Source organism: Apodemus sylvaticus, chromosome 14 (assembly GCF_947179515.1).
Source record: "Apodemus sylvaticus chromosome 14, mApoSyl1.1, whole genome shotgun sequence".
In the NCBI taxonomy this organism is placed as follows: Eukaryota; Metazoa; Chordata; class Mammalia; order Rodentia; family Muridae; genus Apodemus; species Apodemus sylvaticus.
In genome coordinates, this window is record NC_067485.1 from 14601949 (window position 1) to 14618908 (window position 16960).

The 16960-nt window shown below is 48.9% G+C and overlaps 1 protein-coding gene across 3 annotated transcripts in view; it reads left to right on the forward strand.

The window, feature by feature from the left end:
• Auh (AU RNA binding methylglutaconyl-CoA hydratase) overlaps positions 1–16960 on the forward strand; it is a 93713-nt gene that overhangs the window by 36701 nt on the left and 40052 nt on the right. For all 3 annotated transcript variants that reach the window (XM_052156845.1, XM_052156844.1, XM_052156846.1), the window contains 2 exons: positions 8404–8496; positions 10268–10324. In XM_052156845.1, coding sequence (XP_052012805.1) covers positions 8404–8496; positions 10268–10324 — 150 coding nt within the window. The remainder of the gene's footprint in view (positions 1–8403; positions 8497–10267; positions 10325–16960) is intronic.

Consider the following 16960-nt stretch of genomic DNA (forward strand, 5'->3'; position numbering starts at 1 on the left):
ATTGTGAGTTGGATCCCAGACATTGAACCATTGGAGTTTGAGTTTTGCTTTTGGTTGTGACTGTGCCCTGATATGTTTCCCTCTTGAAGGAAGAAAGTATTTTAGTGGAGCCCACAGTTGAGAGACTTTGAATTTTTAAAAGACTTTGAATTTTAAAGATATTGGACATTTTAAGGTGATTGAACTTTTAATATGTAAAGACTGTGGGACGTTTAAAGTAATTTAGACCTTGGGGATGAATAAGAAAGTAAGGGTTGAGGCTTAATAGTGATGTGTTTGTGTGTCAAGTTGACAAGGGGTCAATTGTACTGGCTAGTTTTGTGTGTCAGCTTGACACAGGCTGGAGTTATCACAGAGAAAGGAGTTTCAGTTGGGGAAGTGCCTCCATGAGATCCAATTGTGGGGCATTTTCTCAATTAGTGATCAAGTGGGGAGGGCCCCTTGTGGGTGGTACCACCTTTGGGCTGGTGCTCTTGGGTTCTATAAGAGAGCAGGCTGAGCAAGCCAGGGGAAGCAAGCCAGTAAGAAATATCCCTCCATGGCCTCTGCATCAGCTCCTGCTTCCTGACCTGCTTGAATTCCAGTCCTGACTTCCTTTAGTGATGAACTGCAACATGGAAGTGTAAGCTCAATAAATCCTTTCCTCCCTAACTTGCTTCTTGGTCATGATGTTTGTGCAGGAATAGAAACCCTGACTAAGACAAGAGGTGATTCTCGTGAGTGCAGTAGTCAGATGTACTCGAACTTTAGTTCTCTGCTTTGATCTCTTTGAGGGACAGCCAGAGCTAGAGTCACGACAGAAGGGGACAAGAAGCCGTGCTGTAGCCACGATGCAGGCTTTATTTAGTGAGACACAAGTAAAGCGTCTTTGGCCAGGCCTGCCCAGCTCACAGGACATGTTGGGGAATGGGGAAGAAAAGATGAGCAGACACACACAGGATTGATAGACGAGGCCTGGAAGCCCTCGAGAGGACACTCCAGGAAGTGGAGGCAAAGTCCCACCCCTAACTAGGAAGCTGTTTACCCACTGGGGAAGGAGAAATGAGTTTCCTATAGTGGGGTGTCACTGGGTATACCAGCCATACTCCAGGGCAGGCCCCATTCCCAGGGACAGTTGGCCAACACAAAATGAACTTAATGGTCAGTCAGTCGGTCGGTCGGTCTGTCTGTCTAGATATCATTTTTATGTGAATTTTTTGTTTTGTTTTGCATTTTTGATTTACTGGGTTTGGGGGTGCTTCTGAAGGAGGGAGGGAATGGGTTGGGGAGAGAGAGCATGAGATTGGGTAGACAGGGAGGTGGGCAGGAGTTGATGGACAGGAAAACATAATCAAAATGTATTGTGTGAAGAAAGAATTTAAATTAAAAAAGTCCCTCACATTCTAGGGTGGTAGTTTTTACCCTTTCTAATGCAGTGACCCTTTGACACAATTCCTCATGTCGTAACCCCCAACCATAAAATTATTCTTGTTGCTACTTCATAACTGTAATTTTTCTTCTGTTAGGAGTCATAACATTAATAATCTGTGTTTTGTGATGGTTTTTGGTGACCCCTGTGTAAGGTTCTTTGACCCCCAAAGGGGTCATGGCCCACAGGCTAAGAATTAGTGCTTTACTAACTGGTTCAGGCTCCTTAGAAGTCACAGACTTGCAAATTGTCTCAGTCTCAGTAGGAGGTTGCATACCTTAGATCACCCAGCCCTTTTGGCCTGAGGTGTATTAACATCATCGCCCTCCCTGACAAGATGGCTCTGCAGGCAGAGGTTTGGAGTTCAGTGTCCCAAATCCACATGGTGGAAGAAGAGAGCTCTGGCAGGTTGTTCTCTGACCTCCATGCAGACTCTCTTCACATTCATGCGCATGCGCGCGCGCACGCACTAAAGCACTAAATGAGTAAGTCAGTGTAAGTAGAAACCCATTGTGTGGCTTACTTGGAAAGTTTCCTCTCACAGATACCTCTGTAGAGTATAGCACTGACTTATCATGGTCTCTGTTATGAGGGCAGGAGTAACAGGACTGAGTTGTAAATGCTGTCATTTATACACTGTCTTAGTCAGGGTTTCTATTCCTGCACAAACATCATGGCCAAGAAGCAAGTTGGGGAGGAAAGGGTTTATTCAGCTTACACTTCCACATTGCTGTTCATCACCATCAGGACTGGAACTCAAGCAGATCAAGAAGCAGGAGCTGATGCAAAGGCCATGGAGGGATGTTTCTTACTGGCTTGCTTCCCCTGGCTTACTCAGCTTGCTTTCTTTTAGAACCCAAGACTACCAGCCCAGGGATGGCTCCACCCTCAGGCCCTACCCATTTGATCACTAATTGAGAAAATACCTCACAGCTGGATCTCATGGAGGCATTTCCTCAAGGGAGGCTCCTTTCTCTGTGCTAACTCCAGCTTGTGTCAAGTTGACACACAAAACCAGCCAGTACATACACTTACTGTTATGTTCATTTTGACTCCATATGGTGTTACGAATGTCGCTACAGCCTATAGGAGCTCCGTCTCCTGCACTGGTGCAGCTGAGTAGCCACGATTCTTGTTACTGTTCAGATCTACTCAGCCATGTGAGTGTCTGACTTTTGTCCCCTTTATTTGAAACCTCAGCTGGTTAGTGCCCCAGCTATACGGTGCGCATTGCCAACGGATAACGTGGCCTTTGCTTTAACCACATTGTGTTGGGAGCTATGCAGTGAAGAACCGTTTTGAGTTTGCACACTGTGTGCTGTATGCTCACTGTATCTTCTGCCTGTGTCTGAGCGCCAAGGAAGAATGGTGGGAAGGAGGGTGAGCTTTTAGGAGTTACACAGCATCTTTCTGAGCTTTCCTGGTGCCACTGTCCTCTGGAGTCTGCTGGCGGCTGTGCATAGCCTGACTCTAGGCAAGAGCACTTGGCTGGCTTGCTTGCTTCCTTTCTTTAGGGACAGGGTTCCTCTGTGTAGCTCTGACTGTCCTGGAACTCACTCTGTAGACCAGGCTGGCCTTGAACTCAGAAATCTGCCTGCCTCTGCCTCCCAAGTGCTGGGATTAAAGGTGTGTGCCGCTACCACCGCCCTCTCTGCTTTTTAAGCCTGAGTCATGAGTTTAGCTGCCAACTTCTGCCATTCCAGAATACCATTCTAGAATTCATTAACACCCCCCTGCCACATACACACACACACACACACACACACACACACACACACACACGCGCGCGCGCGCGCGCCCACACAAAGGGAAAGTCACTTCAGTTCTCATTGATCCTTCCATACTTTTGCTGGGTCCCCTAGAGCTGGAGTTCCAGGTAGTTGTGAGCTTCCCAGTGTGAGTTCTAGGAACCAATCTGGGGTGCTGTGCAAGAGCCGGATGTGCTCTTAACTGCTGAGACACCTCTCCAGCCCGCTGAGTTAGCTTTTCGAAAATAAGTTCAAAGTACTTTTCTGGCTTGTCCCACACTGTGGCTAGAGCCCGCCTGGTCTTTACATTCTACCCTGCAGTGGCATCAGCCCTATCTGACAATCCTCTAGCTTATTTTGTTATTAGGTGGTTTTCCCTCCATCTTCCCTGGCTAAACATCAATGCAATCTCTTATTTTATGTATCAATACAGCCTGGAAACTAAACAGCCTGGTCCTGTACACAGGTGTGAGGAGCATGGGTCCTGTACACAGGTGTGAGGATAGTCCTGTACACAGGTGTGAGGAGGATGGTCTGTACACAGGTGGAAGGAGGATGGGTCCTGTATACAGGTGTGAGGATGGGTCCTGTACACAGGTGTGAGGAGGATGGTCCTGTACACAGGTGTGAGAAGGATGGGTCCTGTACACAGGTGTGAGGAGGATGGGTCCTGTACACAGGTGTGAGGAGGATGGGTCCTGTACACAGGTGTGAGGAGGATGGTCCTGTACACAGGTGTGAGGAGGATGGTTCTGTACACAGGTGTGAGGAGGATGGGTCCTGTACACAGGTGTGTGGGATGGGTCCTGTATACAGGTGTGAGGAGGATAGGACATATACACAGGTGTGAGGGATGGTCCTGTACACAGGTGTGAGGAGTATGGTCCTGTACACAGGTGTGAGGATGGTCCTGTACACAGGTGTGAGGGATGGGTCCTGTACACAGGTGTGAGGATGGTCCTGTACACAGGTGTGAGGAGGATGGTCCTGTACACAGGTGTGAGGAGGATGTGTCCTGTACACAGGTGTGTGGGATAGGTCCTGTATACAGGTGTGAGGAGGATGGTCCTGTACACAGGTGTGAGGAGGATGGGTCCTGTACACAGGTGTGTGGGATGGGTCCTGTATACAGGTGTGAGGAGGATGGTTCTGTACACAGGTGTGAGGAGGATGGGTCCTGTACACAGGTGTGAGGATGGTCCTGTACACAGGTGTGAGGATGGTCCTGTACACAGGTGTGAGGATGGTCCTGTACACAGGTGTGAGGGATGGGTCCTGTACACAGGTGTGAGGATGGTCCTGTACACAGGTGTGAGGAGGATGGTCCTGTACACAGGTGTGAGGAGGATGTGTCCTGTACACAGGTGTGTGGGATGGGTCCTGTATACAGCTGTGAGGAGGATGGTCCTGTACATAGGTGTGAGGGATGAGTCCTGTATACAGGTGTGAGGAGGATGGTCCTGTACACAGGTGTGTGGGATGGGTCCTGTATACAGCTGTGAGGAGGATGGTCCTGTACATAGGTGTGAGGAGGATGGTCCTGTATACAGGTGTGAGGAGGGTGGTCCTGTACACAGGTGTGAGGGGATGGGTCCTGTACATAGGTGTGAGGGATGAGTCCTGTATACAGGTGTGAGGAGGATGGTCCTGTACACAGGTGTGAGGAGGATGGTCCTGTACACAGGTGTGAGGGGATGGGTCCTGTACACAGGTGTGAGGAGGATAGGTCCTATACACAGGTGTGAGGAGGATGGGTCCTGTACACAGGTGTGAGGGGATGGGTCCTGTACACAGGTGTGAGGAGGATAGGTCCTATACACAGGTGTGAGGAGGATGGGTCCTATACACAGGTGTGAGGAAGATGGGTCCTATGCACAAGTGAGGAGGTAGAGCCACCTCAGGAGGTGGCTGTTAACGGAATTCCCCTCCATGAGGAACACCAGAGCCTTCCAGAGCTGCCTCACTTTATTTAAATTTTAACCTAGTGTTAGCACTCAGGTGTCATAGAGGTTTGCCTGTGTCTGTAAGACTATGGTGGCTGAGACGTCCAGTCTTGGATCTGGCATCTCTCACTTGAGGGTGGTGGCATTTCTCTAGGGCCTGCGTGCTGGCATCCAGCAGCGCCCGGTGTGGCTGTCCTGAGCCAGCCTCCAGCAGAGCCCACCCAGCCTGTCAGCTTTGCTCAGGGACTGCCTCGTTCTGTTCTTGTGGGTTCTCCACAAGTCAGAGGGAAGGGAGGAAGCATCTTAAGTCAAGAGAACAGTTTCATCTGGACCTGGAGATAATCAGGAATTTATTGTGATTTTGTTAATAGGGATTTTATTTCTATTCTTGATTTTGGTATTCAGACTTTTCATCATAACGTAGACGGACCTTTCTGTTAATGACTTTGCTGTTTTGTACAGCAGTACTAGATTTTTTTTTATTGTTTAAAATTACAGTTTACTTTTCATTTGTGTGAAGGTTAGGGTGCTAATTCTCTGCTTCCATCACATGGGTCCCAAGACCAGAGCTCAGATAGTCAGCGCTGGCTGCAAGTGCCTTTACCCACTGAGTCATCTAGCTGACACCAGAATGCAAGTCCCTAAGCAGAAGTAGTTTAAAAGTCACAAAACCAGCACCAGCCTTCTCCTCACAATCAGACTGTTTGCTTTTCTTGAGGCTTACAATTAACCTCTGCCTGAGGAGCAGAGAGCAACTGCAACACCTCCAGCCCTGTGCTGACTCCAGCCTTGCCGGGCCTGGGTGTGCTGACTCCAGCCTCGCCGGGCCTGGGTGTGCTGTGGGCTCTGAAGTCTATCAGCCACCATTCCCTTTCTTCTCAAAATAGCTCCACTCTTTAATTATTGCTTTAATTATATTTTTAGGAGCATTTCAAAGGATTATTATCTTCCTTGTCATACCTGGCTCACTTCCTGGAATGAAACTCAAAATAGTATCTGATCCCACTGTTGTGTAACACATTTAGTCATGGTTTCTTGCTGTAGCTGTGGCTGACCCTGGCATTTCATTTCCTGCTTCAAGACCTTTGTAGGCATTCACAGCTGCCCTCTTGGTGTTCTCTCAGGCCTCTGTACTGATAGTCTGTCTTTCCAAGGGTGTATGGCTCTAGAATTTGTAGTATTGTAAAATATTAAATAGATCAAGCTGTTCTAATTAAATAATTTTTTAGTAGGAAACACTTTATAGCCAGCCTTCTGCCATGCTGATTTCTGTTCCTGTGTGGAAGTCCCAGGCACAGTGTGGGCACAGTTACTCTGTCCTTACCCCGTTTGGTGGCCATTCTGTGTTCTATAGTTCTTAAAAGTTGTAATGTTAAATTTGTATTCTCTTTGGAAACATTAATTACTCAAAACTTAAATGTCAGATTTAATTTTTTTTGGTAACTCCACGATGTTTGATCATAATTGGAAAGTTTACTATTTGTAACAGATTCTGTGTCTGAGATCAATGTCTTTGCTCCTGCCTCCAAGCAGACTTCTGGTCAGACAGTCATTGTATCTTGCTAATCCAATCAGCCTGTTTCTCACCCCATTTCTTACATTGGTGCTTGGGGTTTATACTTACTAACTGACACCACATCATGCCTGTCTGGTTTTGCATGTGATGGTCTGGCTGTGCAGACAGTCTCTCAGGTCAGTGCAGGCACCACATCCCCCAAAACCCCCGCTCCAGGGAGCTCAGATGCTGTGGCCTCTGCAGGCAGCTACACTGTTGTGCCCATACACCCCCACCCCTATACACACTAAAATTTTTTTTTAAAGTATTCACTAGTGAACGGTTTATACATATTAATAGGAGAGATCTCATTGTTAGTTTGTTGTAAAAAGAAAATGACCACTTCCTAGAAATTTCTTGAAAGAGAATGTTTTCTGCAACCTGGGAAAGAGAAGTGAGGCTATCAATTTCACACATAACAAAAGAGGCTCATTCCTTGGCCTCTTGTAAAACCTACCCAGCTTCCTAAGGTTCCCCAGTCAGTCCCACTCATTCCTGCTTGTAGGAATTGGCCACACTCGGCTCTGCTGTTTGTCTGGAAGGCTTGGAAGGAAGGGCTGTCATACAGGCCACTGAATGAGGGGAGCCTTGGTCTCAAAGGGCCCAATGGATCAAAACGCCATCCAGCACACTGAGAAATATCACTTCTCCAACAAGGAAAGGTTGATAGTACAAGGGTATTTGGTGAATTTCACCTGCAAACCATAGAAAGGAAGGGCAAGGGCAGGTTACCGGGAACATTCCTGAGGTCACTTAGAGCTCCTGCAAGGCTCTGAGGGGGCTGGGACTTGAACTCAGGTCCTCAGGAGGAGCAGCATGTGCTCTTACCTGTGAGCCATCTCTCCAGCCACCATATAATACGTTCCAACTCCTCCTCCTCTCCCCTTTCCCTCCCGGCTTCATGAGGGCTCCCCACTTCAGTGCACAGCTAGGAACCACCTACTGGAACAGGCTTTCAGAGCCCATATCCCCCCCCCCGAAGAAAACTGCCCCCGCCAGCCCCTAACAGCCATCAGCTGCTAGAGGTGGGACTTCACGCTTTCCTCCCTGACTGGTGCTCATGTGTGCAGTATCCCTGTCGTGTCCAGCAAATGGAACTGGGAACCAGCAGAGGATTGGGGGACCCAGGGCAACACAGTGACCTTTGAAAATGCCTTTAGAAACTTCCAGAAACACTCTCTTACTGTAGGCTCTCTGAATACCACCCCTTCCCATGACTGCTTCTGGTCAGGATCCCAGAGCCAGAAAGGATGTGGTCAAAGCATTTGTACACTGGCTTTCCTTGATGCCAGAGGCCTGGTGCCTGCCCTCTATGGCCAGTGGCACCGTGTGTTTCTTTGAACAGATGTTATATCTCAGTTGCATTCTAAGCACCAAGTCCACCAAGGGCCAAATGCTGCATAAATTATCCAGTCTCGAGTTTGTATGAGCTGAGTACCTCGTGAAAGACTTAGATTATATCCTCATAATTATGAGGCTCAGATTATGTCCTCAGATTATGAGGCTATAGAATTCAATAACATAATCCCAAAAGTAGTTCAGGAACATGAGAGGTTCAGAGGTGTTCCGCTTTCGAAGGTGGGCTGTCTGCAATCCAGACAGAAAGCTTTTGAGGAATGCTGGGATTGCCTGTGTCTTATGGCGGAGGTGTGAAGTCTTCATGGACACCGTGTTTAAAACTACGCGAAGAGATGAGCTGTGCAGAGGGGAGTGACTTCGAGTGAAGGAGATAACCTTTGTCTGTTTCAGCTAACCTCCCCGTGCCCACCATCGCAGCCATAGACGGCCTCGCCCTAGGAGGGGGTCTGGAGCTGGCCTTAGCGTGTGACATCCGAGTAGCAGGTGAGAATTTAATCCTGTTAACAATTTTAAGAAGGAGCTCAGGTTAAGGAATTAATAAGTGATGTTATTTGCATGAAAATCGATGCATTTGGGAGACTCACATGTTTATTGAAATAAGCCTGACGAACATGGAAAGACATTCAGTTTTCTCTTGTGTATAATCTAGACAAAACCAAAAAAGACAAGAAAAGGAGATTTGGGGATGAGGAATGGGGTATGGGAGATGAGTGTGAGGGAGGGTCAGACATGATTAGAGTGCAGACCGGGCTCCATGAGAGTCGGGAAATGGGATCTGCTATGCTGTGAGTGTGCTAAAGAGGAAGTTGGGGTCTGGGACGGCAGGTTCTGGGTTGACCCTTAGAGCACACCCAGATGGCGGTGGTGGTGACCAGTGCGCCCTTCTCAGGTCCAAATAGTTTTGTTCTGCTTCCGCTTGAGTAGAACACTGAAGAATTTCCCGTGGAGCCTGGTGTTTGTAGTTCCAGGTAGGAGAGCTGTCTTTTGAGCTGAGCATTTGAAACTCCTTTGCATCCCTGTTTAGCCTCAGTAGAAGGACACACCCGGCCTGTTCTAGACTCGTTTCCTACCATTTAAAGTAGAGCGCGTGTCTGTAGTTGTGCGCAGCTCACCGTGGGGTCAGCTAGTAAACTCGACTGGTCCGGCACATATGGCTTTGTTCCCATAGCGACAACTTCACTCCCTTGAAGTTCTGTCCTTTTGAGTGCTGCAGGCAGAGCAGGAGCACCTTGCTGAGGGGGTTGTGAAGATCTGGGTGCTGTCCAGAGGCTAGTGGCCCTTTAAGTGGTTCACTCCCAGTCCTGTCCTGCCAGGAAGCCTTTTGAGTGTCTGTGAGGGAGGGAGCAGGACTGCAGAGGAGGGAGTGAAGGAGCTGGGCACCACAGCCCAGTGTCCACCCTGCTCCTAGCAAGCCTCTGCACTGTGTTTTGTTCTGGCCACTGTCTTCCAGAGTCTCAGCACACAGGGTCCTGCCCTCTGCCTCAGCACTGAGAAGAAGGCCTATGGGCAGCAGGGGGTCATCACAGAGCCCAGCTTCATGCTGTCACTGCGGCTGTGGCTGCATCCAGAAGTTTAAGGCACTTAGAGGCTTCATGTGCCACATGTTGGGGTCTCCCCCTCCCCCTGTGTTACTCTGGGTTCCCGTGTTGCTGCAGTGATCTTCACTTGTTTTTCCTGGTACTGGGGGGTGAGCTTGCAGTTGAGCAGAGGCTCGTGCAGCCTGTTCAGAAAGGCAGCAGACTGTGGCAGCAAGGCTGCGGGGAACAGCCCAGGGACACTCAGCTGCAGGGCCTTTTATCCGAAAGTAACTGGACACTTGGCCTTATCTGATAGCAGATAGAGTTGTTTGGTCTGGGAACTGTTGGGCAGCCATGGTATCTGTACTTGTCAGGCGAAGTCTCTCCTTTGATGCCGGATCATTAATGGGATTCAGGCTTCCCTGCACTGGCAACATCAGATCCAAAGGTGGTACCTCCACTCTGGTCTTGGACCACTGGGACCTAGCTCACTGCCAAGCAGTTTTGCACACTAAATGTGCTGTATCCTCCTGGGGATGGGACAGGGGAGTGGGGGATAGAGGGTCATTTTGAATCATTATGTTTTAATAACAATTTTTTAAAGTAATTGCTGAAAACTTGTGGCATCAATTTAACCGGTAACAATGTTTTCAGAGAATCTTACCTTGCTTCTTCAAGTTCTCACATTGCAAAGTGATGACATGCCTGCCACTTAATTCTCTCTATTTCTTTTTCAGCTTCCTCTGCAAAAATGGGCCTGGTTGAAACAAAGTTGGCAATTATTCCCGGTGGAGGTATGAACTGCTTGCTCACTCGCTCTCCTCTTGTATCTCTGATTTGGCCCAGGATGCGGGTGCAGGGCAGAGCCCCGTCCACGGGGAAGGCAGCTTTTGGGTTAAAGAGGCTGATGCTGTGCTGCTGCACACCCAGAAGAGCCCCCCCCCCCCGCCCCCCCCCCTTCAGCATCTGTTTGGCCTGTGGGTATCGGCCTGCACTCACCTGCTCTCTGCGTCATTGTTTTCGTGTTGGTATTACTGCGCTCACAAGGTCTCCTTACAGAATCACAGCCAGTTTGGGACTTTGCCCTGTGCATTTGAGCATTGATGTCCCCTTATCCCAGGGGGTCAGGTACATAGCCAGACCCTGAGTGTAGGAGGAGACGGTGCTTCTGCTGCTGCCCGGCTTTGGCTGCTGCAACAGCCGAGAGGCAGCCGTCTGTGGCAGGGAAGGTTGGCTTGGGCTCAAGAATCCCAGAGGGTTCAGTTCACCTCTCTTGCTGTCTTTGGGACCGTGTTTGAGCTAAGCATGGCCATCCTTCTGGAAGGCTTGTGAAGCAGACTCACCTTGTGGCGAGAGAGCAAGAGAAAGGGGGCAGTGGAGAGAAAGAGACAGAGAGGGGACCCAGGTCCCTGTCAGTAAGAACCCACTGACCAATTCTATTTCTAGGTGGTGCCTCTTTGTATCACCTCCTTGTAGTGCCTCACTGGGGTGTCTTTGGGACATTCTGAGTTTAAATTACCTGTGGGCTCTGGACTGTGTCACCTTCATCTGCACAATTGGACAGCAGCTGTGTGCTCCTGGGAGGGAGGGGGAGAACTTTCCTTTTTAAAAGTCATTTAAGAATGCACCTTCCAGCATCAGCAATGAAGTACTTTATTTACGCCTCCCAAAGTTGAATGTTTTGCTGTTGTGATTCATAGAATTTGTAGACATTCCCATTTTGTGATGTCATTTGAGAAAAGCGTCATTTAAGGATGGTGCATTATACTATCTAATACCTGATAAGTTATTTCTCTGCTGGTGAAATGAGCCAATTCAAGCCAAATTAGATTCCATTAAAGGTTTATTGGAGAGCTGTGCTTGGGTGAGTTCACTGGGCCCAAGGATTGGGGGGGGGCGGGGATTGGGGGCTGGGGAGAAAGGGTGGTGGAGCAGGGAGAGAAGAGGAGGAGGAAGGGGGAGGGAAGGAGAGATGCAGAGAGAAAGACAGGGAGAGACAGAGAGGGAAAGAGAGAGAGAGTGAGCGAGTGCAAAATGTCTGGATTAAATAGGGAGGAGCCTCTCTGGAAAGGGCAGCCCAGCCCCTGGGCCAGCCTTCTGATGATTATACATGAGTGGGGGGCAGCGGAAATGTCTGGCTCCTTCCAGCTGACACTACTGGAGCACACACCTCTGTTTGGGGCGTGGACAGAAGCCGCTGTCTCACTGCTGCCCAGGGTGTGGGACCATCTGTGGTTAGGAATGTGGAGGCCCAGTCAGAGTAGTCTGTTAGACTGGTCCAGAGCATCTTTGGGTAACTGTTTTGGAGTTTTCCTGGATGTAGATTCTGAGGGAACACCTGAATGTTAAGAGTAGAAGATAAAGTTTAGGGAGGAAAACATTCTCTTGGTCTTTTGGGTATACATTTGAAACTCTTGATAGTTGGAGGAGGGATGGGGTGGGGTGTCCCAGGACCAGAGAAAGAGAAATAGATCCCACCTTCAGGAGTAGGCAGGTGGGGAGAGCACAGGCTCTTTGTTAATTGACAGTGCTTATCTTGAGTACATTAGAGCCATGAGAGGCAGATTGGAGTAGATTCCCTGAAGCTGACAAGAATCTTTTTTAAGTTTACAAAAAGATAAATCCTTCAAACAGTGCCCTCCCTTGGTAATTTTCATGAATAAGGGCAACTCATTAGCCTAGGAGTGGGGTAACTAGCATTCAGCCTGGTCCTCTGCTCTTTAACCCTCCCTGAAGAGTCTCCATCCATCAAGGAGGATGGGAAGGTGAAGTCTGCCCAGAGCATGGACTCGAGAGGAGAGGGCTCATTTTGCCCCTGAAAGCTGTATTCCTGCGACCTGCGCCTTCCTGCTGATGTGTGCCCACTTGGCTGAACTTGCCTTCTTTACAGTGAGTAGGGAGGATACCAGGAGAAGGAGTCATGAGAGAGTGGGTCCATCTGAAGATAACTCACGGAATAAAACACAAGTGTGATCCTATTCAATCCAGGTACACTGTCGGGTACCCACTCTAGCCCTTCCTGGCATTGGAAAGGGGGTGAGCTGCTCATCTCTGTTCCCCTGGGAGATCTGGCTCTCTCTTCCTCCTTCCAGTCTTTAGAGAACATCTGGGAGTACTGTCCATGCTGTAGGGAAGTGCTGGCAGTCAGCCGCACAGGTATCCTGTCAGCTGCTGGGCTGCAGGTTCATTCTTTTTTTTTTTTTTAAAGATTTATTTATTTATTATATGTAAGTACACTATAGCTGTCTTCAGACACACCAGAAGAGGGCATCAGATCTCATTATGGATGGTTGTGAGCCACCATGTGGTTGCTGGGATTTGAACTCAAGACCTTCAAAAGAGCAGTCAGTGCTCTTAACCGCTGAGCCATCTCTCCAGCCTGCGGGTTCATTTTTGTGCTGCCAGCTTCCTCACAGATGCCCTTTCTGGTCCAGGCTCTGTTGCAGAATTCTCACTTGTGCAGTTGCGTAGGTAGGGGTGGCATCTTTCCTGTGTGGCTTGATTACCTTGGCTGTGCCCTGAAGTCACCTTATAGGATCTCTCAGCTCAGTGCACCATGTTACTCTTGAGTAGGTTTAGATTGTGCAGCTTTGGTTAGACCGTCTGCACAGGGATGCTGGGCTCTTCCTAAGGCGTCTGGATGTCTGATTCTTGGCACTGGTACATTTTTTTTTTTTTTTTTTTTGTCCTTTAACAGGGCCTTAGGGTTTGTATTGCTGTGGTGAGACTGTGTCCAAAAGCAACCTGGGTGGAAGGGGTTTCACCTTGCAGTTTCTAAGTCTGTTGTAGGGACCTCAGGGCAGGACCCTGGAGGCAGGAGCTGGGGCAGTGAAGAAAATGAATCAGTCAAGAAAAAGAACTGCCCACAGGCTAATCTGCTAGGGGCATTTTCTCAGGTGAGGTTCTCTCTTCCCAGGTCACTATATCTTTTTTTTTTTTTTTTTTTTTTTTTTTTTTAGTTTTTTTGAGACAGGGTTTCTCTGTGTAGCTCTGGCTGTCCTGGAACTTGCCCTGTAGGCCAGGCTAATCTCAAACTCAGAGATCCACCTACCTCTGTCTCCTGACCTGGGAATAATGTGTGCACCACCACTGCCTGGCAACTCTGTCTTGTATGGAGTTGACATTAAACTCGACTGTATACTTACCAGCCCTGTCTTTGGTGAAATTGTCACTTCACCTGGAAACTGCACATATTTATGGCCTATAGTATGGGTGCTCTGACGTCTGCATGCATGTTGTCTGACCGAGTAAAGCTTATAAACATTTCCATCCCTTCAGAGCCCCCCTTCCTTCTTCTGCTCCCCCTTCCTCCCGCACCCTCCTCTCCACGACACCACTGAGGTCTGTTCCCTTGTCAGCTTTTAAGGGCTCGATGTCTTATTAATAGCCTTTATCACCAGTGCCTACAAAAGGGCTCTAGTATTTCGCCGGCCCAGAACTTACAGTGTCCTGTGCTAGGCCAAACTCCCCGTCTTCCCGGTGCCGGGGCTGCAGGGTGAACTGCCACGATGGGCTGTTCATGGGCTGGTTTCAGTTACCATTCCTGCGTGCTTGGGTTGAGGTTGAAATGTCTGACTGCAGGCCCTGAAAGGAGATGTGTTGCATTTGATGCTCTGTCTGTCCGTCCGTCTGTCCGTCTGTCCTGTGACAGTGTTTGGTTAGTTTGGGTGGTTACCTGGTTAAGGTGGCGACTAACTTAACATCCTCCTTGCAGATTGACAGGTGAGGCTATGTTGTGGTACTCAGAGTGAGTACTCCCCCCCCCCCCCCATTCTGTCCTTCCCACTGTCCAGGATGAGTGCTGGGGCCTCTGGGTAAGTGTTCTTGGCACACTCTCCTGAGCTCCATGTTAAGGCGTGCCCGGGAGGGAATGACTGACATTTAAATCCTGGCATGTGCTTTGTTGCTAACACGACATAATAGTTTGGAAGCTCTGTTTATAACCTTTGTTGCAGCTCCCCTAGAATTTACATCAGAATCCGAGCTTATCTTAGAACAGGCTCAGCCCTGAGTCATTATTACCCTGGGAGGGTGAGCTGGATTTTCATAAATAGCAAGAGGTCCGTCTGTGCAGAAGCCAGCGGAAAAGGTCATCCAGGAAGGAAGGAGAGCCCTGGCGCAGCAAAGAAGACCTGAGAGGCTTAGGAACGTGGCCTTGCCTGGCTACGCAGGGTGGACAGACAAACAGACAGTCTTGCACACCCCATGCTGTGTGCTGCAAGTAGGTGCTTTTCTGAGTGCTGTAGTAGAGAGCTCTCGGCATGCTTCCTGAAAGCATGCCCTCCAGGGCTGCTTCCTCAGTTCAGGCTGTACTGGGGCTGAAGGTAGAGTGTGTGTGTGTGTGTGTGTGTGTGTGTGTGTGTCTGTGTTGGAGGAAGCTGTTCCCTGACTCCCTTGCTGTGCTCAGGGCTGCTGTGGAGGAAGCACCTCTGTAGGCCTCTCTTCTTGCCTGGGAATGCCCCTTCCGAGATCAGGTAGGAGAGAAGACACATGCGCCCACATGTCCAACTACCAAAGCTGCAGCCAAAGGAATCTAAGACTAGCAGTCCTGAGTTTAGTGCAAGCAGTGCAGGTCGCACAAGCCTTCCTGAGGAAAGTCAGTTGGTTCCAGGTGACAAGGCCTGCCGCTCTCTGGCCTCCCTCCACCTCATTTTACTCCTGCTCTGCTCCCGGTGTGCCTAGCCTACTGTTCAGTTCACTGACAGCTCACGGGTCCTGCACTGTTGTAGAAAGTGGCTATAGCTGCAAAGGAACAAGCTACAGAGTCACCACAGACCTTCTTTCACAGCCTGGGAACAGAGCAGCAGCCTGTCCCCAAAGTAGAAGTAGAAAGTACTGCAGAGAAAACAAGGAACAGGGTCTGAGGAGGGTGGGACTTTGAAACCAGGAGCCCAGGGACTCTCACTGACAGGGTCCCATAGGAGTTAGGCTTACGGCCTAAAAGATCAGGGAAGAATGTGTAGACATAGACAGCACCCAGGAACAAGGGCTGAGGTGGGAGACTGCTTGCAGCCACAGCAGGACACACTAGAAGGTACACTGTGCAGGGACTGGTCGTGGTATAATGACTTCAGTCTTATCCCCAATGAGAAGGGGACCCAGGGCAGGTGAGTCAGCAGTTTACTATTTTCTTGTCAGTGTACTGAAGGCGTACAACAATAGGCTGAGTCTAGAAGCAGGAAACCAGAGCCAGTGGCACGGTTAGCTGGACAGGGCTGTGGTCAGATTCTGGGTGTGTTTAAAGATGACTCTGGAAAATCTCCTGGCAGGTTAGATGGGAACATAATCGGGAGATGCGTGGGAACTGCGTCAAGGGTTTTGGAAAGAGCAACTGCCTTCTCCTGAGATGTGGAACTGTAGCCAAGAATTCTGTTTTGATATTATTGGGATATTTGATTAAAAATGGTTATTAAATATCTAGATGCTCTCTTAAACAAATGCCAAGGAGATGGGCACGATCTGGGCTGGGAATAAAACTATGCTACTTATTATTTTCCCCACTAACAACCTACTCTAAAGAAAGGATCCTGAGCCTAGGAATCTACACCCCCCCCCCCTCCTTCCCCAGGGCTGGGAAAAGTAGGAACTACCCTGGCCTCTCGGAGGAGATCATGTTTGTCTGGCCTTGTCATAGGAGAAAGCCGGCAGGCAAGACTTAGAATTGGCCCCTGTGGTTCTTCAGCTTCTAAGGCAAATGCCACTTGAGACCTTAAGTTGGGGTCTTTTAGTACATTTTGAACACAGTTAAAACACTGAAATGTAGAAAAGTTTCAGAAAATAAATGAAAGCTGAAACATCAGCTGATGACCTCGTATCTGAAATGCTGGGGTTGGGAGTGTTTCAGATCCGGTTTTCCGATTATGGAGTGTTTGTGTCCTTGGAAAAGCTGAAATCCAAGATCTCCCCAGATCTCCAAGTCTGATGTTAGCTCACCAAGGAGTAGTAGGGTTTTAGAGCATTTCAGATTGCTAGGGTGGTTCAGCCTGTACCAGCAAACAGAAATGGCAGGGCTGAGAAAACTGTAGGAAACCCACTGTGTAGACAGTGTTGCCTGTTGTGGGAAATATGAAAAAAAAAAAAAAAAAAAAAAGAACCGGTATGTTCCCATGCTTGTGCTGGGAACTCTCACCCGCTGTGGTCCCCTACCCCCCAATTCTCCCTCACCCCCAACCCTGGCTCTGTCTACCTGCTAACTCTCTGGTGGGGCCAGAGCTCCCAAGTTCCTTTTGCTGCCACACCAGGCCCCAACCCACGACTGTCCGCCCTATGGTCAGCCGCCACAACACCCATTTATTTACCTGGTAGAAGTGAAACTCTTGAAGCTTATAATTAACCAATCAGATTTATGTATCAATAAATTCTCAATTTACAAGATGCCAATACAATAATTTCAGAACCAGTTGATAATGATAAAAGCTTTCTCCCAGTAA